The sequence below is a fragment of the Geotrypetes seraphini genome, chromosome 10, assembly GCF_902459505.1.
Source record: "Geotrypetes seraphini chromosome 10, aGeoSer1.1, whole genome shotgun sequence".
NCBI lineage: Eukaryota > Metazoa > Chordata > Amphibia > Gymnophiona > Dermophiidae > Geotrypetes > Geotrypetes seraphini.
In genome coordinates, this window is record NC_047093.1 from 43,765,860 (window position 1) to 43,782,951 (window position 17,092).

General features: G+C 45.1%; 1 protein-coding gene across 2 annotated transcripts in view; it reads right to left on the reverse strand.

The window, feature by feature from the left end:
• TBCD (tubulin folding cofactor D) overlaps positions 1 to 17,092 on the reverse strand; it is a 487,835-nt gene that overhangs the window by 269,442 nt on the left and 201,301 nt on the right. For both annotated transcript variants that reach the window (XM_033961208.1, XM_033961209.1), the window contains one exon: positions 4,091 to 4,247. In XM_033961208.1, the coding sequence (XP_033817099.1) occupies positions 4,091 to 4,247 (157 nt within the window). The remainder of the gene's footprint in view (positions 1 to 4,090; positions 4,248 to 17,092) is intronic.

Here is a 17,092-nt window from a genome sequence, read left to right on the forward strand (position 1 = left end):
AGCATCCAAAATTTTTCTTTGCCAAGAAATTTGTTGCGAGCTCGGAGGACCAATATCGGTCGAAGACCTCCTGTCTTCTTTGGTACGAGGACATACCGGGAATAAAACCCTGTGCTCTGCTGGTACAAAGGAACCTTCTTGATGGCATTGAGAATGAGCACAGATTCAACTTCCTGGAGAAGAGAGGACTGAAGAAGATTGGAAGGAACTTTCTGAGGATGATCTGGAGGAATGCTGAGGAAATTAAGAGAATATCCTTCTCGAATGATGTTGAGAACCCAGAGATCGGAGGTGATCAGTTGCCAACGATGATGGTAATGAAGTAGACAACCTCCGATGGGGCGAGGGAGAGGCAGATATCTTGATTGAAGTTATGATCTCAACTAGACAGTCAAAAAGGCTGATTTGACTCGGGAGCAGCAGAGGTCTGAGATTTCTGGGGACGCTGCTGATGCTTCTTTTTCTGCTGTAGTCTAGAAAGAGGAGTAGACTTTGGGATATAATGGGATCCAGAATTTCACAGATCAAAGAAAATAATTTGTGTGAGTGATAATATCTTAATACAACTGAAAGCTTCTGTACAAAAAGGAATGGAGAGGGAAAAGAGGTGACCTAAATGGGAAGACTGTAAGAAATGTATATGCTGAAAAAGAAACTGGTAACTCAGAAGGGAACAAAAGGAAAAAGACAGTTATAGTAAAAGAATGAGCGAGCTTGAAAAGAACCATCAGAAGAAAGGCCGGGAGAATCAGACAGGAGCACAAATTAGAAGAGCTGATGCAGAGAGTGAAGAGATCAGGACAAAGGCTGACACCAAAGACATCGGCTCAGAACAGGACTAAAAGGAAAAATGAAGGAGCAATAGAAAGAAAAGGCCACATGTCAACTGAAGAGGAAGGAAAATAAGAGAGAGAGACCTAGAGGTGGAGGAATTAATGACCGATTTCTTAGCATATTCTGAAATAAGAAGGTTGAATGAAAAGTAATGCTTCCATCTTTATAATTCATCAACAGATAACAGCACCGACACACTACATATGTTCTTTGGAATCTCTTCCTTCACCTCAGTTGGTATGAAGTGTGTGTTAAGAAGCTGTTTTGCTATTTATTTATTTCATTTCATTTTTAAAATTTATATTCTGCATATCCTGTAATTCTATGCCAAGTACAATAAGACATCCAAATGAGAAGTAACAAATTACAATCTTCACATACAACACATATTTCAATAAGACAACAAAACAACATAATACAATGGACATATTACAATACAACCAACAAACATATAACAATACTGGCAACAATAAACAACATAAACAGAGCTACTTAATTGCTGTTACTTGACTGAGACTTGACTGTTGGTTCATTACTCACTGTTACTGATTGCAAAAGCACGCAAGAACAGACACGTTTTCAGCTTTTTTCTAAACTATAGAACCGAAGCTGTTTGCCTAAGATCCATAAGATCATGTTCCAACAAATAGGACCCTGGACCGAAAACATCCATGACGGATCACAAAAGTGCACCCAGTGATCACAACAGCTCCAGACCACCATCTTTCAGAAGTTTAAAAATTGATCGCTATTGCTTGTGAAATGGCAGCATGCAGTGGGCATTCAGTGCGATGCAATTCGCATGCCTTGATAGAATGTCTGACTGTTGAAGGAGTCCTTCCAACTGAAATTCACCATTGCATACATGTTGTTTATGGTAATAACTATGTTTATGTGAATACTTTGTGTCACTGAGGCAAAAAAAAAAAAAAAAGAAGAAGTAAAGGTCGATTTGTGTGGTCAAAAACAAAGTGGACAACTTGTGGCTGCAATGGATGAGAAAGGCTGACAAACTCAATTGACAATCAGAGAATCACTAAAAGGAAAACAGCTGACACACTTGACATTTTATAGGAACATGTGAGTTACTTTATTAATATTCTTAGATATTGAAAGGTTTGTGCAAGATGAGTTCCTTGCATGCTGACTGCAGAAATGAAAGCTTCAAGACTTGAAATCTGTCAGCAATAGTTATCCCAACACAAGAATGGAGATGAGGAATTTCTTACAGTGAAACAAAGCTCATCATTATGAGCAAGAAACAAAGTGCCAATCCATGGAGTATCACCCAAAGGGTCCATCTGCAAAGAAACAATTCAAAACACAGCCTTCTGCAGAAAAAAATCATGGCTTTAGTCTTTTGGGATATGTATGGTGGTGTTTTGTTCACATGGATTTCCTTGAATCTGGCACAATCAGCTCAGAAATTACATTGCAACACTAAAAACTTTGAAAGAACAATTGAAAATAATTTGAAAGCAAACACGGGAAATTTTGTTGCATCATGGCAAAATTAGGCCTCACACAGCACAAAATTATTTAGAGAAAACCCAAAACAGTTCTACAGGGAACTGAGAAAAAACATCAGTTTAGTGAAAACACCAACAACAAAAGCGGAGACAGAAATAGTGTTGAGAAACTTATGAGGACCTTGAAAGCATAACTGAGATACAGAATGGCAGCTACCCAGCATACAGGAGAATTTGGAGTGGATAAATATTTCCCCTGTGAAATAGTATGAAGTAAAAAAAAAAAAAAAAAAAGTTAGAAACCAAGTTAAAAAGAGCCTAAAACTGGAAGAGGCCTGGCCTAAATGGAATGACCATCTTTTGGCTCAAACTTTTAACATCCTTTCACAAGACATGATACACAGCCTTGCTGAACCCCTTGTGGATGCCTAACTACCTGCACTCAAGCCCCTGTGATTCAGTAGATGAGCTAAGGTACTAGGGGTATGGACCCTGAGCTCCACAAAGATCTCTGCAGGCTGGCCAAACAGATCCCCAAGGGATTAACCTGCTGGCTGAAGACACAAGTCTTCTTCTTCTCCATGCAGGCAGAGTTCACCCCCAAACTGGGGAGCTCTGGTGTACTAATAACTGAAAAAACAACTGTGAAAAATACCAAAAATAATAAAGAAATACAGAGCAAAGCAGAAAGACGCCTTCTAGCTCGCGTTTAAAAAAAAAAAAAAAAAAAAACCTGAAAGAGAAACTGAGCCCTCAGTAGAAGGAGATGGAGTTGAAAACCTGGAATGAATTCCTTCTACATGGCTCTACTGTCCAGAATGACACACCTATTGCATTAGAAAGTGCAGATAATGAAGGTGTATTTAATAAAATACTGCTAGATTTTTGCTTAAAATGTCTTTTTATCAATGTATCATTGCTGAGTGAGAAAAAATAAAAGTTATAGCTATAATACCAATAAATTTGCTCCATTAAGCAAAAATAGCAAATTTTAAGAAAACCAGAGCTTTATGTAATTAAGTGGCTTTGAGTAACCCCAGAACAGGCTTTAAAAAAAATTCTATTTATTTTCTGATCAAGCACAATCAAATTCATGGGAAAAACTCCAATTCACACAGTTTTTCCAACTTTAAGTTTTTCTGGACAACCCTAGTGTACATGATATAAGTTTATAAGATTAAGAGTAGGGTGGAATGGCTAAACAGAGAATGGTTGTTTTACCCAGAAGACACAAAAACATAACACCCCATGATAGTAATGGCCAGTAGACTGAAAAGAAAAGTTTCTAAGATTTGTTTCAATGCAGCACATAAAGCTATAAAATCTGTTAAAGAATGTGGTTAAGGCCACTAACACAGCAGCATAAAAAAAAAAAAAGTATGCATATTCTAGAGCAGTGGTTCTCAACGTTGGACTGGGTTCTAAAACTATCCAGTTCTATGATTTTGTCAAACCTCTCACCACTAAACTACAGAACCTTATCCTCCCAGATTACTCAACACTGTTTTTCATTCATCTTCTCAGGTATCAGAATATTACAAGTTAACATCAGAATTTATACTCTCATCTTCACCAAAATAATTAACTCTTCAGTTTCAATTTATAATTAATTACCTTACCCAACCAAACAGGAAAACATGCATTTCAAGAGGCATCAATTTTTGCTTCCAACACAAAACAAGTATCCTCTTTATCAGAAAAAAGTACCAGCAAGTCATTTCATTAACTTTTCAATATTTTCTGTTCTGAATACAATGAATTCTTTATTTTTAATCATAGATACTTACCTTGCAATTTCATTTACAAATGGCCTGAGTTCCAGAGGGTCATAAGCACGTGCAAAAGCCCAGCAAACATAACATGCTGCATCCCTGACATTGGAGCCCACACTGCAGGCTCCACGCTTCTCATCATAGATCAGGGCCTTCAAGAGCACTGGCACAACTGTATAAGAATAAATGAGATTATGATGTTAGCACCTCAGCATCATTAGCAAATAAAGCAGAGTTACCTTATTTATCTCTAACAGGGGTTCTTTGTAGACAGCAGGATAAATCAGACACAAATAGGTGATGTCACCTGAAAACATCGATATGGCTAGCTATCTCAGAGCTTAGAAAAAGTTAAGTTTTTCTGAGCCATGCAGAGGATTTTCCATACAGTTATTATGTCGAGAGTTATCACGTCAGTCTAATGAAGAACTGAGGCATCAAACTCCCTGAGAAAATGTGTGTGTGTGTTTATTTTCTCCCTGCTGTGTACAGATAATCCTAAACTATAGTCAAGCAATTTTTCAAAAACTAGGATACATGTGGAATCCCATAGCTGAGGTTACCATATTTTTATTACCTTTGCATTCTCAGGGAAACCCGAACAGGAATCTAATATTAGGGTATTTGATATTAAGTGAAACAATCTTGTAGAATTGCTTTTCTAATGTACCATCTCTTGTCTAAATAGAATTGAGATTTAAAAATGTGAATGGAAGAATGTGCTGCAAATCTATATATTTATTTAAAGTAAATAAGTAGAGATGGGCAACAAACATTGCCATGGCTCTGCTCTGAGTGCTTTCACTCTAATTCATCTGCAATCCTAGTAGTCTTTAGCAGCTAAATATGCAGCCTTCTAGTCAGTTTGATAAATTTATTCTAGCGCCTGCACTTCCTAATCTGCTGTGATCAAAGCATATGAAACGCTGAGGCCAGGATCTATAAATTATCACTGAAGAACCTAACAGATATAGTAGTGATTATCCAGTAATTACCACATGGCGTGGGTTAATATTAAGATGGGTGTAAGAGAGGGCTTATTCGAAAGGTTCTAGACTTTTAAAAAACAAACTTTGTTTATATGGGGAATTACATCAAGAATTGTCTGGATGGGAACATCTGAAAGAAGAAGGAAAACAGTGGGCAAAACTGAAAAGAGCTATTTTAAGGGCAACAAACCATTTAGTAAGGAAAGTAAAAGTAAGAGGATAAGAAGGCTGCTTTGGTTCTCAAAAGTAGTAGCAGAGAAGATAAGTTAAAAAAAAGTTAGTTTTCATAATAAACTACAAAAGATAGCAGAAAGAGGAAGACAAGCAAAAATATCTGGAAAAGTTAAGAGAGGATGGTCAAGTAGTCAGGAAAGCAAAGATGCAAATGGAAGAAAAATAGCTGACATGGTAAAACGAGAGGACAAAACATTTTTTAGATATACTATATTAGTGATAGGAAGAAGTATAAAAGTGGCATTGTGAGACTCAAAGGTGAAGGGGAGAAATATGTAGAAGCAGATAAAGATAAGGCCGAATTGCTTAACAAATATTTATGTTCTATGTTCACAGCTGAAGCACTGCAGGTGGGACTGCAGAAGACAAACGCAAATAGGGCTGAAGGTGTGGAAGACCCTGGTTGATTTTCAGAGGATTGTGTTCATAAGGAGATAGCTAGCTAAAGTAAAGATGAACAAAGAGATGGGGCCAGATGGTGTATACCTGAGGGTACTGAAGGAATTTAGGAAAGTTCTGGCAGCTCCACTGGCTAACCTTTTCAATACTTCTCTAGATTTAGGAGTGATACCAGGGGACTGGAGAACAGTGGATGTGATCGCTTCTCCACAAAAGTGGAAGTAAGGAAGAAGTAGGGAACTACAGGCTAGTAAGTCTGAACTTTGTGATAAGTAAATTAATGGAAATGCTTTTAAAACAGAGAATAGTGACATTTCTGGAGTCCAGTGGATTACAGGACCCGAGGCAACATGGATTCACTAGAGGCAGGTCTTGTCAGATAAACTGAACCAATTTCTTTGACTGAGTGACCAGAGAATTGGATAGAGGGAGAGTACTAGATGTGGTGTATTTAGATTTTAGCAAACCCTTTGATAGTTACACACAGACATCTAATAAATAAACTAAGTACCCTAGGTATGGGCCCCAAAGTGACGAACTGGGTCAGGTAATAGTTGAGTGGAAGGTGGTGGAGAGTAGTGGTCACTGGAGATTGCTCTGAGGAAAGGGATGTTGCCAGTGATATGTGCTTCAAAGTTCGGTTCTTGGGCCTGTTCTTTTAAACATTTTTGTTAAGCGATTTTGCTGAAAGGCTGTCTGGTAAAATTTGCCTCTTTGCAGATGATACCAAAATCTGCAATAGAGTAGACACCCCTGATGATGTGAATAATATGAGAAAGGACCTGGTGAAGCTTTAAGAATGGTCTGAAATTTGGCAGCTAAGATTTAAATGCAAGGTCATGCATTTGTGCTACAAAATCGAGAGAACAGTACAGTTTAAAGGGTTAAACTATTGTGCATGAAGAGGAGCAGAACTTGGGTATGATAGTACTGTATATGATGATCTTAAGGTGGTTGAACAGGTTGAAAATGTGGTGGTAAAAGCTAGAAGGATTCTAGGGTGGATAGGGAGAGGCAAGGTCCGTAGGAAAAAAGGAGGTATTGATGCCCATGTATAAGCACTCTCCTGCTATCCAATTTTTGGTCACCCAGTCAAAGAAATTGATCAGATTTGTCCAACAAGACCTGCTTCTAAGTGAATCCATATTGCCTCGGGTCCTGTAATCCACTGGATTCCAGAAACTGCATTGTTCTCTTTTGTAATAGTGTTTCCATTAATTTACTTACCATAGAAGTCAGACTTACCAGCCTGTAGTTCCCTACTTCTTTCTTACTTCCACTTTTTGTGTAGAGGGACCACATCCACCCTTCTCCAATTCTCTAAGTACTACACCCGACTCTTCAGAAATATTGAAAAGGTCAACCAATAGAGCCTGCTTGAGCTGTGGGATCAGTGGCTCAGGGACATGCAGCTCAGTCCTACTCTAGTCTTTTCTATCATTTCCATGGGTACTCTAATCTAGATTTTTTCTATCCTGTCTTGTTTATGGTGTTCAATTTCAATAATTTCCAGTTGAGGGGGAAAGATATCAAACTGCGGGTTATTAGCCCCTTAATGTGTCTAAAGGGCTCCAACACAAGTTCCTGGTCCTAATGCAGTGATATTTAGGTCATTGAAGTTTACACAGTAATAAGATGCAAAAACCAGAAAGAGATTTGTGGTTGAGCACTGGGTGCAAACCATAAGTTACATTATGACAATAAAATAATCTCAATCAAAAGCTGGTGTTATCTTACCATGCCAAGAGCATCGGGCCTCAAAGCCACAGTCCAAGGCTCCTGGGCCAGAGCTTAAAGGAATCAGCACCAACTCCCCTCCCTGATCATATTCTCTCCAATGGTATACCCCCACCATCATCCGGGGGCTACTAGACTTGTACCTGGTGGTCCCGATGGTGCTAGGGCAGGAGTGATCCCCATTTATTCCTGCTCTGCTGGTGCCATCTCCAAAATGGTACCTCCCCAAGTGGTAGTTTTGCACTAGGGGTCATGTTTCCATACTGAATACCACAGGATGCTGAGTCTCGCAGTTCTTCAGCTTGATAACTTCCCCCCTTAGTCTGTAAATCACTTTGCTGAGTTTCAGTAAAGATAGTATACTAAATACCTAACAATCAAAGATCCTGGAGCACTGCATTACAGTGGAACCTTGGTTTACGAGCATAATTCGTTCCAGAAGCATGCTCGTAAACCAAAATACTCATATATCAAAGCAAGTTTCCCCATAGGAAATAATAGAAACTCGCTTTGATACATTTCTCCTCCCCCCTCCCCCCCGAGGCCAGCGGCGCTGCTCCCCCCCTCCCACTTGCAAAGACCCCCCTCCACGCTAACTGGCACCCTCCCTGCGTGAACCGGCACCCCCGCCCGAACAACTTAAACTTATCCCCCCATCTGGCACCGGCATGCAGCCCACAGGACGTGCCGGTGCCACTAGAAGAGTTTCCTGCTTCTGCCGGCCTTGAACATGCATCTGCGCATGCTCAAGGGCTTCTAATTCTCCCTCTCGCCGAGATTCTCGAAGAACTCCAAGGCAGAGGCAGAGTGAAAAAATCCGGAGTGAATTCCTTCTGCAGCAGCACATGGCTATGGGGAAATAAACCATCTATCTAGAATGGCTCACCTATTGCACTGGAAACAAAGTTATAGCAGTGGAAAGAATATCTTTAATCAAGAACAGATCACAATTATTCCAAAGAAAGAAAGAAAACAGAAGGAAGACTGCTCAAATGGGTAAGCGCCTCAGTTACCCATTCACAGTCAGTGTTCCCGCTAAGCTGCGCTGGGGTGCGCTGGCGCTCAAAATATTACCTCGCAGCGCACAAGTTTCTCGTCACAGCGCACACAGTGTAGAGCACAGTTCTTCAACCGCCGGTCCGCAAACAAAATCTTGCCGGTCCGCGAAGGATTCGGTCCCCGCCGCAACGAAAGGCCGGCGTCAGCTGACTTGCAACTTCCTGTTGCAGTCGCTGTGCCGGGACTCCTGCCTTCGCCGGGACTCCTGCCTTCCACCGCGTTTGCCTCCTGCCTTGTCTCCGCACCTCCAGACCAGCAGCGGCAGCTGTGTATGCTTTTAACTTCGGCACAGAGCTGCCCCTAATCAATAGTTTAGCGCGGTTTCATAAGGCAGCCTCGGGGCCTTTGCTAGGCCGGCCCACATCGCATCATCGAAGCGGGCCGGCTATCAAAGGCCCCGAGGCTGCCTCATGAAACCGCGCTAAACTATTGATTAGGGGCAGCTCTGTGCCGAAGTTAAAAGCATACAGAGCTGCCGCTGCTGGTCTGAACTCTTGGGCCGCTGAAGGAGGGCAAAAAGCAGCTGTCCTGGAGGTTTCCCTTCCTCTCGCCTTTACAGGTTCCTTTTTTCCACCTTTTTTTTTTTCCTTCAAACGGCAACGGGCCCCAGCATCGACATCAATCAAGTAAGTTCCACTGTCAATCAAGCGGTTCTGCTCGGCCAAAGCTTCCCCTGTGACATGAGCCACCCTCAGGGGAAAGAAAGTGACCCACAAAGGTGAGGGGAAGGGGGGCAGATGATGGAAGTTGGGGGGGGGAGAGAGAGAGAGAGAGAGAAGGGGCAGATGATGGAATGGAGGAGATGAGAGAGAGAGAGAAGGGGACAGATGATGGAAGTGAGAAGAAGGGAGAGAGAGCAGAAGGCAGATGGATGTCAGTTGAGAAGGGAGAGCAGATGCTGAATGGAAGTGGGGAAAGAACACATACTGGATGGAAGGAGGAGATAAATAAAGGGGGAAGAAAATAGTAAGATAATGGAGGGGTGAGGGAAAGGGGTGACAAGCTGTGTGTAGACACAGTGAAAAGAGGGAAACGGGACTAAATAGTAAGAAAGAATTTAATTTAGATGGAGGCAGAAAATAGAGAAGGAAGACCAGAGAAGAAAAGGGAAGAGAGAGCAGAGAATGATCAGATCTGAGTGGAGGAAATGAGAAGAGAGATATGCTAAAAACCACAGGGGGGAGGGAAGGATAGAGATGCCAGACCATGAGGGGAACAGAAGGAAGATGATGGATGCTAGACCAAATTGGGGGGTGGGGGGGGGCAGGAGGAGAGATGGCAGGGAAAGACAGACAGTGAATGGAAGGGGCAGATGCTGGACTGAAGAGACAGAGAAGGTTATCATGCTGCTGTACCGGGCCATGGTACGCCCTCACCTGGAGTACTGCGTCCAGCACTGGTACTTTAAGAAGGACACGGTACTACTCGAAAGGATCCAGAGAAGAGCAACTAAAATGGTTAAGGGGCTGGAGGAGTTGCCGTACAGCGAAAGATTAGAGAAACTGGGCCTCTTCTCCCTTGAGCAGAGGAGATTGAGAGGGGACATGATAGAAACATTCAAGGTACTGAAGGGAATAGACTTAGTAGCTAAGGCAGGGAGAACGAGAGGGCACTCTCTAAAGTTGAAAGGGGATAGATTCCATACAAACGTAAGGAAGTTCTGTGGTAGAAAGCAACATATTTATTTGGCTCATAACTTGCTGGCGCCCGATATTTTTAGCTCACAGTGAAAAAAGTTTGCTCACAACACCCGCCCGCTTAGAGGGAACACTGCTCACCATACAAAATATTTTAATTACTGTTTCTTGTTTGTCATTTAAAATGAAAATGCTATATCATTTATATCCATTCTGAAATACTGTACTTTATTCTTATATTTGGAAAAGTACATCTAACCTGAGTGAAGAGACATACTATATGTAATGTTGGAGGCTGACATGCCCCAGCATCGACTATTGAGAGTTAATTCAGCCTGCAGCTGTGAGCAGTTTTACTGCTGCAGGCTGAATATCAGGCCCTATGTACTGTATGGTCAAACCAACTTCCTACATAGCAACAATAAAAAGTTGCGGATTAATCATACCACAGCAATAAAACCAAATTAACAGATCCGTTTAAATTAAACAAAGATATCACAATGATGTATCCTAATACTGGATGAAAACTCAGAAAAAATATTTTGGAAATCTCTACAGAGCACATCTGCATTTGCAGGACCACAGAGCTTAAATGTAGAGAACTACATTATAGGAATTCCCAGGTTCATCACATGAATAACCTACATACCCTGCCCAGGTCCTGAGGCAAGCAATGCCATCAGAAAATTCTTACTGTCTTCCATCACACTTCAAAATAGAATGTACTCTTATACATTTGGGCCATAGGAAAAGAAGGAATGCTAGCTATGCAATTAAGCACAGTTACTTACCGTAACAGGTGTTATCCAGGGACAGCAGGCAGATATTCTTAACGTATGGATGACGTCACCGACGGAGCCCCGGTACGGACCTTTTTAACTAGAAAGTTCTAGTTGGCCGCACCGCGCATGCGAGAGTGCCTTCCCGCCCGACGGAGGAGTGCGTGGTCCCCAGTTAAGATAAGCCAGCTAAGAAGCCAACCCGGGGAGGAGGGTGGGACGTAAGAATATCTGCCTGCTGTCCCTGGATAACACCTGTTACGGTAAGTAACTGTGCTTTATCCCAGGACAAGCAGGCAGCATATTCTTAACGTATGGGTGACCTCCAAGCTAACAGAGAGGGAGGAGGGATGGTTGGCCATTAGGAAAATAAATTTTGTAACACAGATTGGCCGAAGAGTCCATCCCGTCTGGAGAAGGCATCCAGACAGTAGTGACTAGTGAACGTGTGAATTGAGGACCAAGTGGCAGCCTTGCAGATTTCCTCGATAGGTGTGGAGCGGAGGAAAGCCACAGAAGCAGCCATAGCTCTGACCCTGTGGCCGTGACAGCACCTTCCAGTGAAAGACCGGCCCGAGCATAACAGAACGCAATGCAGGCAGCAAGCCAGTTGGAAAGCGTCCGTTTAGAGACAGGACGACCTAGACGGTTAGGATCGAAGGTCAGAAAGAGCTGAGGAGACGAGCGGTGAGCCCTGGTACGATCAAGGTAGTATGCAAGGGCACGCTTACAATCCAGCGAGTGTAACGCCTGTTCCCCAGGATGGGAATGGGGCTTAGGGAAGAAAACAGGCAATACAATGGACTGGTTGAGGTGGAAGTCCGAGACCACCTTAGGCAGAAATTTAGGATGGGTACGCAGAACCACCTTGTCATGGTGAAAAACAGTGAAAGGTGGGTCGGCAACCAGTGCATGCAGCTCACTAACCCTCCTGGCAGAGGTGATGGCAATGAGGAAAAGCACCTTCCAAGTAAGAAATTTGAGTGAAGTTGTGGCAAGAGGCTCAAATGGAGGTTTCATGAGGGCTGAGAGAACCACATTCAGGTCCCAGACGACTGGAGGAGGCTTCAGAGGTGGTTTGACATTGAAGAGGCCTCTCATGAACCGGGAAACCAGGGGATGAGCCGTAAGAGGTTTTCCGAGGATAGGCTCATGAAACGCCGTGATGGCACTGAGGTGGACTCTGATTGAGGTCGACTTGAGGCCAGCGTCGGAGAGAGAGAGCAAATAGTCCAGTACAGTTTCCACCGCCAGTGAGGTGGGATTGTGATGATGAAGGAGACACCAAGAGGAGAACCGGGTCCACTTCTGATGGTAACATTGGAGGGTGGCCGGTTTCCTGGAAGCATCCAAAATACGACGGACAGGCTGAGACAGATTCTCTGGAGAGGTCAGCCCGAGAGAAACCAAGCTGTCAGGTGGAGCGAGGACAGATTGGGATGTAGTAGAGACTGATGCTGCTGTGTAAGTAGAGTAGGAAACACAGGAAGAGGAATGGGCTCCCTGGAGTTGAGCTGAAGCAGGAGGGAGAACCAGTGTTGGCGAGGCCACCGAGGGGCGATGAGGATCATGGTGGCTCTGTCCCTGCGGAGTTTGAAGAGCGTCCGCAACATCAGAGGTAGGGGAGGAAAGGCATAGAGGAACCGATCCGTCCAGTCGAGCAGGAATGCATCCGGGGCCAGACGATGAGGAGAGAAGAGTCTGGAACAGAACTGGGGCAGCTGATGGTTGTGAGGAGCTGCAAAGAGGTCCACCTGAGGAGTGCCCCAGAGAGCAAAGATGGAGTGGAGTGTGGGAGGATCCAGGGTCCACTCGTGAGGTTGAAGGATGCGGCTGAGATTGTCGGCCAGGGAGTTCTGTTCGCCCTGGATATAGACAGCCTTGAGGAAGAGACTGTGGGCCGTGGCCCAGGTCCAGATGTGGATGGCCTCCTGACAGAGGAGGGGAGATCCGGTGCTGCCTTGCTTGTTTATGTAGTACATGGCGACTTGGTTGTCTGTGCACAGGAGAAAAACCTGAGGGTAGAGAAGGTGCTGGAAGGCCTTGAGAGCATAGAACATGGCCCTGAGTTCGAGGAAGTTGATGTGATGTTGACGCTCCTGAGGGGTCCAGAGTCCCTGGGTGCGAAGATCTCCCAGGTGAGCGCCCCATGCATAGGGGGAGGCATCTGTGGTTATGATCATGGAATGAGGGGGTAGATGAAAGAGTAGACCCCTGGAAAGATTGGAGGAGTTCAACCACCATTGAAGAGATTGTCGAAGAGATGATGTCACAGAGATGGGATGAGAAAGAGGATCAGTGGTCTGTGACCATTGGTTGGCTAGAGTCCACTGAGGTGTCCTGAGGTGGAGTCGCACCAGAGGAAGTACATGGACCGTCGAGGCCATGTGGCCCAGGAGGATCATCATCTGCCGAGCTGGAATGGAGTGATGAAGGAGCACCTGACGGCAGAGGTGGAGCAGAGTTCGATGGCGGTTGGAGGGGAGAAATGCCCTCATTAGAGTGGTGTCGAGAACTGCTCCAATGAACTGAAGTCGCTGTGTGGGAAGCAGATGCGACTTGGGGTAGTTGATCTCGAAACCCAAGAGATGGAGGAACGAGATGGTGTGATGAGTGGTTTGAAGTACAAGCGGAGACGTAGGTGCTTTCACCAGCCAATCGTCCAAGTAGGGGAACACCTGAAGGTCGTGAGACCTGAGGAAGGCCGCCACCACAATAAGGCACTTGGTGAACACTCTGGGCGATGATGCGAGGCCAAAGGGTAGCACTTTGTACTGATAGTGATGGTGCTGTATCTGGAACCATAGGTAGCGACGTGAAGTCTGATGGATTGGAATGTGAGTGTAGGCCTCCTTGAGATCTAGGGAGCATAGCCAGTCGTGGTGGGAGAGAAGAGGGTAAAGCATGGCTAGGGAGAGCATTCTGAACTTCTCTTTGACTAGACACTTGTTGAGGTCCCTGAGATCGAGGATGGGACGAAGGTCTTCTGTTTTTTTGGGGACCAGGAAGTAGCGGGAGTAGAATCCCTGACCCCTTTGGTCCGGAGGTACCTCTTCGATGGCATTGAGGAGAAGGAGGGCTTGGACCTCCCTCAGGAGGAGGGGGGTTTGGGAGGAGTGAGAAGCAGACTCTACGGGAGGATGGTCTGGTGGAAGAGTCTGGAAGTTGAGAGAGTAGCCGTGGCGAATGATGTTGAGGACCCACTGGTCCGAAGTGATGACCTCCCAACGGCTGAGGAAAAGCTGAAGACGTTCTCCGATAGGTTAAGGGAGAGGCAGCGATGGTGGGAGAATGGCTATGCTCTGTAGAAAAGAGTCAAAAGGGTTGAGACGGCTTAGATGAAGGAGGAGGTTTGGCAGGTTGAGTCTGTGGGCGAGCCTGAATCTGATGTTGGTGGCGAGGACGGCGAGACTGTTGTTGAGGCGGATTGAGAGGTCTGGCCGAGAACCTACGCTGGTAAGAAGACTGTTGTCTGTAGGGATGAGCAGGTGGAGTCTTCTTTTTAGGTTTGATCAGAGTGTTCCACCTGGTCTCATGTGCTGAGAGTTTCTGGGTTGTTGAGTCCAGGGACTCTCCGAAGAGTTCATCGCCCAGACAAGGCGCGTTAGCCAGGCGGTCCTGGTGGTTAATGTCTAGGTCAGAGACTCTCAGCCATGCCAAACGGCGCATGGCCACCGCCATGGCAGAGGCGCGAGAGGTCAGCTCAAATGAGTCATAGATGGAGCGAACCATAAATTTCCTGAGTTGGAGGAGGCTGGAAATTTGTTGCTGGAACAGAGGGACCTTACGTTCAGGAAGATATTTCTGTAAGGAGGAGAGCTGTTGCACCAGATGCTTCATGTAGAAGGAGAAGTGGAAGGTGTAGTTGTTGGCTCTATTGGCTAGCATGGAATTTTGGAAAAGGCGCTTACCAAATTTATCCATGGTTTTTCCCTCTCTGCCAGGAGGGGTGGAGGCATATACACTGGAACCCTGAGACTTTTTCAACGTAGATTCCACCAGGAGGGACTCGTGGGGCAATTGAGGTTTGTCAAACCCTGGGATTGGGATAACCCGGTACAAGCTATCCAATTTACGAGGGGCTCCGGGAACAGTGAGGGGAGTCTCCCAGTTCTTATAGAAAGTTTTCCGTAAGATGTCGTGGACGGGCAACTTTAGAAATTCCTTGGGAGGTTGCTCAAAGTCTAGGGCATCGAGGAAAGCCTGAGACTTCTTAGAGTCGGACTCTAAGGGGATGGAAAGAGCTGCTGACATTTCCCTAAGGAATTTAGAGAAAGAGGATTGCTCTGGTTTGGAGGCAGTGTCGGTCATGGAGGGTTCTTCGTCGGTTGACGAAGCGTCCTCTTCGGTACCGTGAGGGGAGTCTTCCCACAAGTCTGGGTCCCTAACGTCGGGGTGCGTACGTTTGGACATCGGCGTGGAGGGCTCGGCATGGCGGGTCTTTGAGAGAGATTTGCCTGAGCGCACCGAGGCGGTACCGGGTGAGGAAGACCGATGTCGTTCCTGGGACCAGACAGGGTCGGCAGTAGCACGGGTATGCACCGTAGGTGTTTCGGCCAAGAGCACCGGCATGGAGGTATTAGTCGGTACCGAGGGGGTCGACACCGATGGGACAGTGCGAGGCTCGGACCGGTCCTGTACCGGAAGGTGCGGTGCCAGCAACGCCGGCAACAGTTGTTGGAGTTGTTGTTGCAGCTGCTCCTGTAACTGTGTTTGGAGTATGGCTGCGATGCGGTCATCCAGGGGAGGCACCGGTACCGCTTTTTTCTTCTTCGGTACCATAGGTGCCGCTCTACGCTCCGGCGATGAGGAGGCCGATGATGAGGCACTCACCGAGATCGGAGCGGAGCGTTTGCGGGGCCGGTGCGGCGCCGGAATGGCCGGTGTCGCAACCGTGGCAGGAGGGCGCTCGAGGGAAGTGGAAGACTTCTTAGCCGGCTTACCTGGGCCCAACGACCCCGAGGAAGGGTCCGGTGGTGTCGACGTCATCGGTGCCGACTTTTGGGGTGCCGTCGACGTCGCGGCAGGTTCCATGGCAGATCCGGTACCAAACAAAATATTTTGTTGGATCTGCCTATTTTTCAAAGTGCGCTTTTTAAGCGTAGCACAGCAGGTGCAGGTGTCAGCCCGATGCTCTGGACCCAGGCACTGGAAGCACCAATTGTGCGGGTCTGTGAGAGAGATCGGGCGTGCACACCGCTGGCACTTCTTAAAACCCGGTTGAGGGGGCATGAAGGGAAACACGGCCTCCGCAAAATCAAAGCCGGAGGCCTGTATGGTGACAACAGGCCCCGCCGGGGCCGGCTCGAAAAAATAAAGAAAACTCGACTAATTTTTTTTTTTTTTTAAGGAAAAATAAAGTAATCCAAAGGGAAAAAAAAAAGAAGAAATTCGGAAAAAATACGCGAGCGGGAAGGCAAACTAATGATTTCAACGGCCGTTGAAAAACATGCGACTTCTTCGCTCCGCGGAAACGAAGAAACTGGGGACCACGCACTCCTCCGTCGGGCGGGAAGGCACTCGCGCATGCGCGGTGCGGCCAACTAGAACTTTCTAGTTAAAAAGGTCCGTACCGGGGCTCTGTCGGTGACGTCACCCATACGTTAAAAATATGCTGCCTGCTTGTCCTGGGATAAAATATCATCTTTCTATTAAGAATACTTTAATGCAACCTTTGGATTTCCTGTTAATTATTTCTTATACGCCCTAAATTCTCCTAGTGCCCAAGTAAAAATGGGAACAATCTCTCCATCCTTCTTAGTTTTTATTAATGACCAAAATTAAAATTAAATTCATACCAAAAAGGATGCCAAAAATATTGGGTTTCTACCTCTAACAAAAGACACAATACACCTGAAAGTTGGCAAAGCAAAATAAAAGTATATGGAACCAGAATTTCTTCTGATTATAAAGTACTGAAAGCTGCTGAAAGGCATCATATTGACAGTACTAAAAGAAGAATCGTAATTTGCCCTCCTATTGAGTACAAATTCTGTCTAGAAATATGGAAGATAAGAAAATAAAAGATATTTTAATGCCAAGTTATGCAATTGTAGACATTTCCCCAACATTAAAAAAAACCTCAACTATAGTCAATTATAATGCTAGTTCCAATAATAAATATAAACAGGACATTAGAAAAAGATCATACAGTCTTTACAATCCACTCACCTACAACCAGCT